At 35.6% G+C, this 11,771-nt stretch overlaps 1 protein-coding gene across 1 annotated transcript in view; it reads right to left on the bottom strand.

Moving 5' to 3' along the window:
* sdk1b (sidekick cell adhesion molecule 1b) overlaps positions 1-11,771 on the bottom strand; it is a gene marked incomplete at its 5' end in the record, with an annotated part of 224,774 nt that overhangs the window by 3,765 nt on the left and 209,238 nt on the right. Inside the window, 9 exons of the mRNA XM_084091359.1 lie at positions 527-656; positions 1,519-1,639; positions 1,980-2,117; positions 4,399-4,563; positions 4,738-4,863; positions 7,736-7,897; positions 7,992-8,129; positions 9,519-9,705; positions 11,255-11,370. Of these exons, the coding sequence (XP_083947485.1) occupies positions 527-656; positions 1,519-1,639; positions 1,980-2,117; positions 4,399-4,563; positions 4,738-4,863; positions 7,736-7,897; positions 7,992-8,129; positions 9,519-9,705; positions 11,255-11,370 (1,283 nt within the window). The remainder of the gene's footprint in view (positions 1-526; positions 657-1,518; positions 1,640-1,979; positions 2,118-4,398; positions 4,564-4,737; positions 4,864-7,735; positions 7,898-7,991; positions 8,130-9,518; positions 9,706-11,254; positions 11,371-11,771) is intronic.

Genomic DNA, 11,771 nt, shown 5'->3' with positions numbered 1-11,771 from the left:
CACGATGGTGGTCTTGGACTTATAGTGACACTTACTGGCACGGATGAAGCATAACCTAATCTTGTTTTAAGTTACAGATTCCACTGTAGCAATACAATGTAGTCCCGTACATGACATGAGGGGAACATTTTTTATATCATGTCCACGACTTATCAAAGTGATAGTTCACCCAAAAATGAAAATTCTGTCATTTACTCACCCTCAAATTGTTCCAAACCTGTATGAATTTCTTTCTTCTGCTGAACACAAAGGAATATATTTTGAAGAATGTCGGTAACCAAACAGTTGATGGTCACCATTGACTTCAATAGTATGGTAAAAACAAAATACTATGAAAGTCATTAGGGACCATCAACTGTTTGGTTACCGACATTCTTCAAAACATCTTCTTTTGTGTTCAGCAGAAGAAAGAAATTCATACAGGTTTGGAACAACTTGATGATAATGATAATTAAAACAAAAGATGTCTGTAAAACTCCACCATAACCCCATGGCAGTGTTTCTGTGAGTGTTGTCATGTGTTTACCTCTGACTCAGACAGCTCAGTGGGTTTCTCTGTGAGGGTGGTGCTCTCTGTTAAAACAGCCCCATTGTAGTTGTTGCAGATGTCTTCATCAGAATAGTGGAGCCCACCTGGACTGGGCCGTGGAGGAGACCTGTGGACCAAACACCGCAGTTAAACATTACATTTTTACATTATTTTAGTGTGTATTATTGCTTTTTGAGCATGAAAAAAGTCTGTGAAGTTACAAAGCACAAAGTCCACTCCAAATGGAGTTTCTGAACTGAAACGCCTCCATTGTAGTCTTGAGTTTTCTTCCGGGAACGAACATGTCACAATATCCCCAATATTAATAATTTCCGCCTAATCATACGCACAAAAAAAAAGGGGCGAGGCCTGATTGAGTTGCTATAGTAGCGTGTTAAAACTCGTGGTTATGATAAGGGCCGTGACATTTCCAAAACACGCTCAAAGCAGTTGACCAATCACAACACACTGGTCCAGCTGACCAATCAGAGCACATTGAGCTTTTCGAAAGTAGGGGCTTCATAGAGACAGGAACTACTGTAAACAGATCGTTACTGACAGACTAGGAAAAGAGGTGCTTGCACAATGAAAAATATGTTAAAAAATAATGTGTTTTTTGAACACCTATAATAGACCCCAAAAACAAAATCAAGACTCCTCTAATATGGACACTTTAACATTAAATTATCAGTTTTTGCTACAAAACATTGAATATAATCTGAGAAATGGAATATAACTTAATATAAGGAGTCATATTAAAATTAAACTGAAGATGTAGGGTATTTAAAGAAGAAGTGAGGTGATAAATACATTTTTATAGTAGATTTCAGGACTTTTCTCAGAGCTAACTCCTCCTCGGAACCACTTTCCAGCAACTAGTGTCAAAGTGATGTTTAGTCGATGCATGGTGTCAATTTCAACTACCAACAGTAGCCTTTAAATTACCATAATTTGACATATTATAAACAGCAGTTCAGATGAAACCACACCTTGATCCATTCTTCTTTAAGAAAGAGCTCTTCACGTTCAAATGTCTGCTGTTCAGCTCTAGGGCCGTGAAGCCGCCATTGTCAAGGGTTACAGACTCTTCTACCGTATTGATGTGCTTTCCTGTGGGAAGAATCACATCCAAGTAATGCCAACAAACACTGGGAGGTGTTGACTGATTAACTATCTTTAATTTTACAGTGTTCCCCAAAAGTTACACAAATGACTGAATTGGAGCAACTCCAAACACTTAGAATCTTTAAAAAGACTTCCAGAAACTGTCTAGGAAGCAAAAGAACAGTGATACAGTGATTGAACAGTGATTGTACAGGTTTCAAACAACATGAGTTAGAAAGAGATTGAGTAAATTAAGTAAGAATACAAGTATTGTATCTATATAAGTGAAACACAAGAATATGATCAATTATTAATATTCTGTTTATAATAATCATAATCATCTCACCTGTTCCACAGCTCCTGTACCTCTTGTTCTGTCCGAGCAGGAGCAAACCAAACACAACCATCAGAATGAGAATGAGACTGATCAACGCCATGACGATCAGGAACCACCACTCCTCATAGAAAGGCGTTTCAGACAGAGCTACAACAACAGACAATAATACTGCATTATTCTTCATTTATTGTTGACATTACATATATGAGGGAATCAGAGCCGGACAGTAACGGAGTACATTTACTTGAGTACAGTACTTAAGTACAATTTTGAGGGATCTGTACTTTACTCGAGTATCATTTTTGGGGAGTACTCATGACTTTACTCAAGTACATTTGAGAGGCAAATATTGTACTCTTTACTCCACTACATTTCTATCCATAACTGTGAGTACCCGTTACTTCTTCTAAAAAAAAAAAAAAAATAAAAAAGGAAAAAAGAAACATCTCGGAAACCCTCAATTTGTTGTTTCCCTCTCAAATGTGATTGTATTGTGCAGGCGCCACTGATTGGGACAGCCTATCAGCAATCACCTTCAGCTTTCCGCCAAAGTCAACTCCATGGTCAGATTTAGATAAGAGACGAAACCATGGACGAAACAATGGATGAAAACGCAGCAGGTCCATCCCGGGAGTATTTTTTTTCCCAGGATGGTAGGGGAAGACTCATGAATATTCATTAGGGAAGTCATCCCTGATTGGTCTTAACCCCAGTGACGGGTAGGTTTAGGGGCGGGGTTAGGGAGGTCATAAGACCCCCAGTGACGGGTAGGTTTAGGGGTGGGGTTAGGGGTAGGTCATCAGACCAATCAGGGATCCTGGGGAAAAAAATATCGCATCCCGAACCCGTGGCCCCACCTCGCCAGACTATTTCAATTTTCTGAACAACTTAATGATAGTTTTCGCTTCAAGTGTTTGCTGTGTTTACCAATGTAATCACTGTGGCAGTAGTAATGCAATATTTAGAAAATGTACTCTTGTACTCTTGATACTCAAGTACTTTTAAAAACAAGTACTTTAGTACTTTTACTTAAGTAGACATCTGACTGTAGTACTTTTACTTGTACTTGAGTAAAATTTAGCAAGGGGTATCTGTACTTTTACTCAAGTAATGAAGCTGTGTACTCTGTCCGCCTCTGGAGGGAATACAAGATATATTTACAGTAGTGGCTAAAAGTTATGTCCAGAGGGAACATTTGAACAATATTTGTTTTTAATGGCACAATCAAAATGTGAGGAGTATGTTAAATTGGGAAGAAGAATACACTAAACTTGGTTAAGGTATTAAAATGACAAAACTATCAAGAAAGGCAAACTCCAGCATATATTTAAATATGGGTTTATTGTGTTATGCAAAAAAGGCATAGAAAAACAAAAAGCCCATGGGAAATAAAGCATACACTGGCTACAGTGTAATCAGTTATTAATATTTTGTTGGTTCTCCCTTGTTTTTGATTCCTCTGGGCACTGACTCACTAAACTTTACGCATGTGTCGTGCTTAACTTCTTTCCAATCCTCCTTAAGTTCTTCCCAAAGTTGAGCTTCATTGGAAAACCTGCATGACTTTGAATGCGTTGACTTGAAAACGTTGAATGCGTACATTAGTTTTACACTCCAGGCACAACTTCACAATATGCATACAAAATATTTAATAAAAACTTTGAATAAAGTGTGAAGAAGTCAATTTTCCTGGGTCAGACATGACTTTTGGCCACTACCGTTTAAATTTTTTTCAGCAAGGATGCATTAAATTGATTAAAAGTGATAGTTAAGACATTTAAAATGTAAAAAAATATATATATATTTTAAATAAATTTGTATACAAATGTATCATGGTTTCCACAAAATATTAAGCAAAACAACTCTTTTCAACATTGATAATAATACGCAAATCAGCATATTAGAATGATTTCTGAAGCATCATGTGACACTGAAGACTGGAGTAATGATGCTGAAAATGTAGGTTTATCATCACAGGAGTAAATTACATTTTAAAATATGTAAAAATAGAATATTTAATCAGTCTAAAACATTTTAAATGTAATAATATTTCACAATATTACTGTTTTTACTGTATATTTCAGCCTTGTTCCTTTACTTATGGATGTGAATGTGCAGTGTGACACTAGATGGCAGCAGAGGCCACAAAGTGAGTATACAGTGCTCTACAGTTCAAACAATCCTCTCTAAAATAGACACTTTACGCTGAAATGGTGTACTAATGTCTATGCTAATACTTTAAACTGTAAAATTACCTTTAAAATGAATTGATAAAGTATGCAATATAGTTTGCAATTGATATGAGTCAGGGTAAATGCCATATCAAATTTGTTGTAAACAAAAAACTGTGGGACAGATGTACAATGGGTTGTCATTTGCAAGAATCGTTCAGTAAAGCGCAGTGGTGTGATATAATGAGGACGATTACCAGACATAGCGGTGGAAGGCTGACTGGGGTCGCCGTAGCCCAAGCGATTGACCGCGATGACACGGAATTCATAGGCCACACCTGAACGTAGGCGCTCCAGACTGATGGTGTACGAGAAGCTTCCAGGCGGGAGATGCTTGACAAATGTATCCCATAATCCTTCATCTGAAAAGGCAAGATTTCAAAAGCGGGAGGGAGAGTAAGGAGAAGAAAGATAGAAGAGGTGGAAGCGAGTAGAGGTAGGTTAATTGAAAGACCATGTAGTGCATGAGATGAAGAACTGATAATGAAAAGTCAAGGGTCATCTGAAGTAAGTTAAACAGATGGATTGCTGCTTACCTGATGGACGAGCCTCAATGACATATCCCGTGACGGGTCCCGCCCCTTCTACACCCTCTGACCAATGAAGCGTCAAAGCTGATGCAGACTTTGTGACTGAGGTCTGCAAGGGGGAACCAGGGGAGCCTATAAAATACAAGGTTTATTATTCCTATCTGAACGATCAATAACAGCACACAAAGATCCTAATGGATCTGGTCATTTTTATCAATCAGATCAGTTCAGACTGACTTCAAATATCAGGCTGACGGAATGAAAATGATGGATTTTTTTTCTAAATATATACTTATTAGAAATATTCTCTGCAGCTTACAACTAAGGATCGTAAAACAGGCAGCTCTGCCATTCTGAAGTGGTTTAGATTGCATAAAGGTCACATTGAAGCTGTAGGGATACATCTTCATCAAAACATGCTCTTTATTGGTTACTATGACCTGACAACACATTCAGTATACTGTTATCACACTTCATTTCTCACAAATCTTTTCACCTTTCAAATAAACTAGCTGATCATAAATGTCATGGTTCTATTTACTCGTTCCCTGTTACACAGGCATAGAATGTATGTGTGTCTGTGTGTGTGTGTGTGTGTGTGTGTGGTGTGCCAATGACCATCACCAACCAAAATAGTCACATCGCTAGGAAACTATGCTATTACCATAGTATTTGGCCATAGTTCTATAGACATGTACCATGGTATTTTTTTCGTATAAGTTTACTTGTCTACTCAATCCTTAGTATTTTCCATTTTTAAGTATGGTAGTTTAGAATAATAAGTCATCAATACTATGAAATACAAAAAAACTCACCAACCTATTTGATCGGTACAAACAACAAAAATTCAGACCACGAATATGTCAAAGATTTGATTGACTGATTAATTTTTCATACAAGGATATTATGTTTATTTGTAAATGTGTACATAATCTAGTTTATTTACCTACTTTGTTGTTTTATTTATTTATTATTATCATTACTATTATTGTTTTTGTTATATTAATATTTGTATGTACAGTACAGGTCAAAAGTTTGGAAACATTACTATTTTTAATGTTTTTGAAAGAAGTTTCTTCTGCTCATCAAGCCTGCATTTATTTGATAAAAAATACAGAAAAAAAATGTAATATTGTTTCTTTTACATTTATTTCTGTGATGCAAAGCTGAATTTTCAGGATCATTACTCCAGTCTATCACATGATCCTTTAGAAATCATTCTAATATGATGATTCATTATCAAAGTTGGAAACAGTTCTGCTGCTTAATATTTTTTCATAACCTGTGATACTTTTTTAGGATACTTTGATGAATAAAAAAAAAAAGAAAAAAGCACATTTTTTAAAAATAGAAATCTTTTGTAACAACAATATACACTACTGGTCAGTAATTTGGGGTCAGTAATTTTTTTTTCTTTCTTTTTTTGAAATAAATCAGTACTTTTATTCAGCAAGGATGTGTTAAATTGATAAAAAAGTGATAGTAAAGAAGATTTATATTATTAGAAAATATTTTTTTTATTTTGAATAAATGCAGTTCTTTTTAACCTTTTATTCATCAAATATATTAGGCAGCAGAACTGTTTCCAACACTCATAATAAATCAGAATATTAGAATGATTTCTAAAGGATCATGTGATAGACTGGATGTCACATGTGACACTGAAGACTGGAGTAATGATGCTGAAAATTCAGCTTTGCATCACAGGAATAAATTATTTTTTCAAGTATATTCAAATAGAAAACTATTATTTTAAGTTGTAATAATATCTCACAATATTACCGTTTTTTTTCTGTATTTTTGATCAAATAAACGCAGCCTTGATAAGCATTAGAGACTTCTTTCAAAAATATCAAAAAAGTAATGTTTCCAAACTTTTGACCTGTACTGTACGTTAGATTATTTCGGCAGAAAGGGTTATTTTGGGGAAAAAAGTTTATAGAAATAAATACAAACTATAATAGCAGCACAGTGATACTAAAAAAACAATAACAGCAAAAATACATATGGTGGAATCTTAAAGTCAAAATGAATACGCTTTTAGCTATATGTATATCGGAAACTTGTTGGCTGCATTTGTGTTGTGCTGTGCTGTCTGGTCCTACTAATACACTAAAATAAATAAATCAAGTTTTTGTAAAGAAATTTATAAATTGAAAAACAGCTTATTTTTTTTATACTGGAAACTTGTTGGCTGAATTTGTTTGCTATCTGGCCCTACTAAAAAAGAAAGAAGGAAAGAAAGAAGGAAAGAAAGAAAGAAACTTGTTGGCTGCATTTGCTTTGCTATCTGGTCCTATTCATCCACTGACTAACTAAACACACAAACAAAAAAAAAGTAGAAAATCAACTGTATTCATCTACAAAACTACTTTCAACCATTCAAAGCCTTTAAGATGATCAGAAACATACATTCACTCCAGTGTATTTACACTTTAGACTGGTAGTGTACCTTGGAGTACCATGTCAATATGGTACGAATTAATATTTCAGTACCATATAGGATACATACAAGCACCCCAGTATTTACATTTTTTTGCTCAAAATTCTGGCCATTTACATAAGTGCTTGCACTCCATCATAATCCATACTGACCAATCAGAGTCCACCGCTACATGAATCAGCTTCATCTCATCTGAGGAACATTCTATGTGAGGCTCAACATCCCACCACAATGAAGACGCTGTCATGAGAATGTTCAAGTGCTCAAAGGCTACCTAAAATCCCATTCTCATTACAGTGCACTAATCAAACCATGACGTTCACACAGCCTTATTTTAATTTCCGTCTCCAACTAATTTTAAAAATTAAGATAATGAAATGCCATCTCTCTAGTGGGTCCCAGGGTTTAGAAAGGTGTTTTTTAGAAACGCACTAGTTAAATGCAGTCATTTCATATTCAACAATTAATTGAATCCAAAGAAAGCCTCCAGCTCTTGTGTCTGTAGCTGCAGGGGATGTTGCTTGATTTATTATAAGTTATTACATTCACGTTTACTCATACCTTCCACTGGTCCTGCAGTGATATTGGCTTCCAGTTCGGGTCCGTAAGCAATGGTTCTGGCCTGAACCTTGAAGCGGTATGTCACGGCCCTCTTCAGGTCACGAACTTTCAGCCAGCGCTGCCAGTTCCCCTTGATCTCCACTGTAACCGTCTTACTGACACCTGTCAAATGAAGAAGGGTCTTAATGAATCTGTACTCAAGACTTTTTTTATTATTAAAATTTGAATTATGTTTCTGTCTCTCCATCCTGCTCACCATGAACTGGTGCGGTGGGCTCGTAGACCACTCTGTATCCTTCCACCACTCCGTTGGGTTGCAGAGGAACTCCCCATGACACATTCACTGAGCTTCCAGTCACCTCCGAAAACACCACATGACTGGGGGCTCCAGGAGCTTGAGAGAGAAAAGGCACACGTGTATACACTTCTGCTAAATAAACCGATTTCCATAAAAACAACAATAAAATTATATACAAATAACACAAATAAACTACTGTTAAAATGTCTGTTCAAACATCCATTCCACAAAAATATTAGCATATTGGATTTTCTGATGGATCATTCATGTGACAATGAAGACTGGAGTAATGATGCTGAAAATTTAGCTTTGCCATCAAAGGAAAACATTACATTTTCAAATATATTCAACATAAAACAGTTCTTTTGTTATTGTAATAATATTTCACAATGTTAATGTTTTTACTGCATTTTTTTTTTAAATCAAATAAATGCAGCCTTGGTGAGCACAAGACATTTTTCAAAACCATTAAAAATCTCACCCATTTGTATTATTAGTCATGTATTTTTTATTTAATTATTATTATTATATGTATGTATTTATTTATTTTTCCGACAAGGATATTATGTTCATTTGTAAACATGTACATTATTCATATTTGTATGTATGTTTAATTATTTCAGCGGAAAGGGACAAAATGTTATAACATTAACTGTAACCTTAACACAATAACTTTATTTGTTGTGCACTTTAATCTTTAGAATATATCATTACTGTTCGTATTACTGTGTATCAAGTGCAAGTTCAGATATGGTAGTGGGTGTTTCGTTTCCAACACACGCTGTAAGTGGTAGACCAATCACAACACACTTGGCTGTCTGACCAATCAGAGCAGATTAGGCTCACGGAAAGGGGGGTTTAAAAAGACTGAATCTTTGAACTAATCGTTTCAGACACTTTGAAGAAAAGAGGTGATGTGCAATGTATATTATGAGAAAATTTAAGTGGTTTTTGACTTTTGATGCATATAAATCTATTGTAGGAGACCTTTAAAACAAAATCAGGAACCTTTAAAATAGTAAAATAGGGGCACTTTAAATGTTTTTACAAAAATATGAGCTGTACATTCCTGTTTTAAACCACAATGTCTTGCTCTTTAGACTTTCCTATGTAAGCGCATTAGAGTAAACATGATTTTTTTGCAAAAATAGTTTTCAGTAATCATAAATGCCACCAACGCTATCTAGAGTCAATAGAACTTGAGCCCAGAACATTACTTTAATAAAACTGTCACAGTATGCCTGTATATGTTCAATCTGCATTACAGCAAATGGTAATCAAAGGTTCAATCAAACTTGTTTTCATTTGCCAAACTTTGCTACAAGACTCTTAAACAAGGTTATAGAAACAAGCGTCACATTTACTATCTTTATGGAAGCAGTAATACCAAAGGAATGACATGTCTGACAATGTTTTGGACGTCTCGGTTGGTTGTCTGGCGCGCATGCATCCGGATGAGCGTAACGGGATCTCAGCGGGACTCACCAGCCTGCAGGGTGCGTCCTTTACGGGCCGCACTGAGCGGCCCGTCACCCGCCGTGTTAAATGCAGACAGTTGCACATGGTAAGTGGTGTAGGATGTCAGGTTCTTCAGGTGCACGGATGTATCTGGAACAAACAAAACTAGTTCCTTCTCCGTCTCATTCTGCCTGTCCTTTTCCCAGTAATGGATCTGTGGGAAGAAAGGAATACAAACTTAGGACACATATACAAACTTAAAGGAATATTCACCCAAAAATGTAAATGTCCAAACTCTAAAACCGTATAGTTTGAAGACTGTACTTGTCGCTCCTTTCCATGCATTTACAATGAATGGAGACTGGAGATATATAACTTCATAAAACTCATTAAAGAATTATCTTATGCTCACCAAAACTGCATTTATTTGAACAGAGGGATTTGAAATGTTGATGGCGTTTTAATTACTCAGCAGGTGAGTAAGGTATTTTACTGAACAGATAAATTGCCAAATGTAGCTCTCTAACGGAGTTCATTGTAAAGCATTATCTATTATGAAGTGTCATTTTCCGCACAGTAACGCAGAGCCGAAGCACAACCAAAACAATGTTCTTCCACAAAATGCATGCAGTTCTGTTTTCTATATGCTAGAGGGCCAAAAGTTACATAGTGTACCTTTTAAAAATCTTACGGACCCCAAATTACGGAAGAGTATATTCATACATTTATGATATTTTTATGATATATGTGCTGTTTTGGAAGCTTAAATGCTACATTCATCATTCATTGAGCAACTAGGTACACTTTTAAGAATGATTCCTTTTGTATTCCAAGGTAAAAAGAAAGTCACACGTATTTTGAATGATATGAGGGCAATACAGAAGTGTATATTCTTACATTTATGATATTTTTATAATATATGTGCTGTTCTGGAAGCCTAAATGCTACATTCATCATTCATTGAGCAACTAAGTACATTTTTAAGAATGCCTCCTTCTGTGTTCCAAGGTAAAAAGAAAGTCATACGGATTTTGAATGATATGAGGGCAAGAAAATGAAGACAAATGTTTCATTTTTGGTTGAACTATTTCTTTAAATACACAAACACAACGAAACAAGAATGAAATAACAAATGTGAATTGATACTTTGTGTGTTTGTGGACAGAACAGAAGGATTCATAACCAATTCCTGTTCAAATGTCTATGAGAGACAGATGTACAGATGGCGTAAATAGGAAAACAACGGTGGAATCTAATGCGGTGAAATCAACAGATGACAGTGAGATAAGGGAAGACAGACTGCAGATGAACGACAGTTTATTTATGACGATAAACAGATGGACTGCCTGACTGATTTTGGAAATACTTTTCATAAAAGCCAGGTCTCACAACTGACTAAACAAGTGTGCATTATGTATTCACGCATTGAAATTTTTGGCACATAGTGTACAATGTGGCAAACACATAATGTGCATGGGAATTATAAGTAATTTCTAGGGGGTGAAAATATGCATTTGACAATTAAAAACATTGAATATAATAATAACCAATTATGCTTAATAATACCCAATGCCTTATGGGTCGTTCACAGGATGGATTCTTGTGAATGTCTGCAGTATTTATACATTTTTGTTCTATGTAAAAATACTCTAGACAGACATCTTTGATGTTGTGCATCTTGTGCCTTATTCAAAAATAATTACGAATCATATGGCTAATATTTTGTGCATGCATGTGAGTAAAAAAAAAAAAGTTATCGTCACCTTGTATCCCTGAATATTTCCATTTTGTGTCTCGACGGGTGGAGGCTGCCACTCTACATCCAGCTGGCTGGAGGACACGGATTTCACCTGAATATTCTGAGGAGCCACTGAAGGAGCTGTGAACACATGATCAAAATGATTATTTTTAATTGAGCAATAAACAAATCAAACGTGCATGTGTCTAGACTTCCACAGCTGGACAACTATTTACTGTATAGACTATCTGTCTCATATAAAGGCCAAATGTCAGATGACATTTCTCTGTTGCATAATGGACAGTGACTAAACTGAAAGGAAATGAGTGATTTATTGACATGAAATGTGTAAAACGTAATGTCTCTGTAAACAGGCCAGCTGTCACGTTTTGTTTCCAGAAAAATATTAAGCAGCACAACTGTTTTCAACATTGATAATGATAAGAAATGTTTCTTGAGAACCAAATCAGCATATTAGAATGATTTCTGAAGAATCATGTGACTCTGAAGACTGGAGTAATGGCATTTACATTACATTACAT

This window comes from Abramis brama, assembly GCF_963993115.1.
Source record: "Abramis brama genome assembly, chromosome: 2".
Taxonomy (NCBI): domain Eukaryota; kingdom Metazoa; phylum Chordata; class Actinopteri; order Cypriniformes; family Leuciscidae; genus Abramis; species Abramis brama.
The sequence above is the reverse complement of the archived record's forward strand: the minus strand, read 5'-3'. Positions and strand labels throughout refer to the sequence as shown.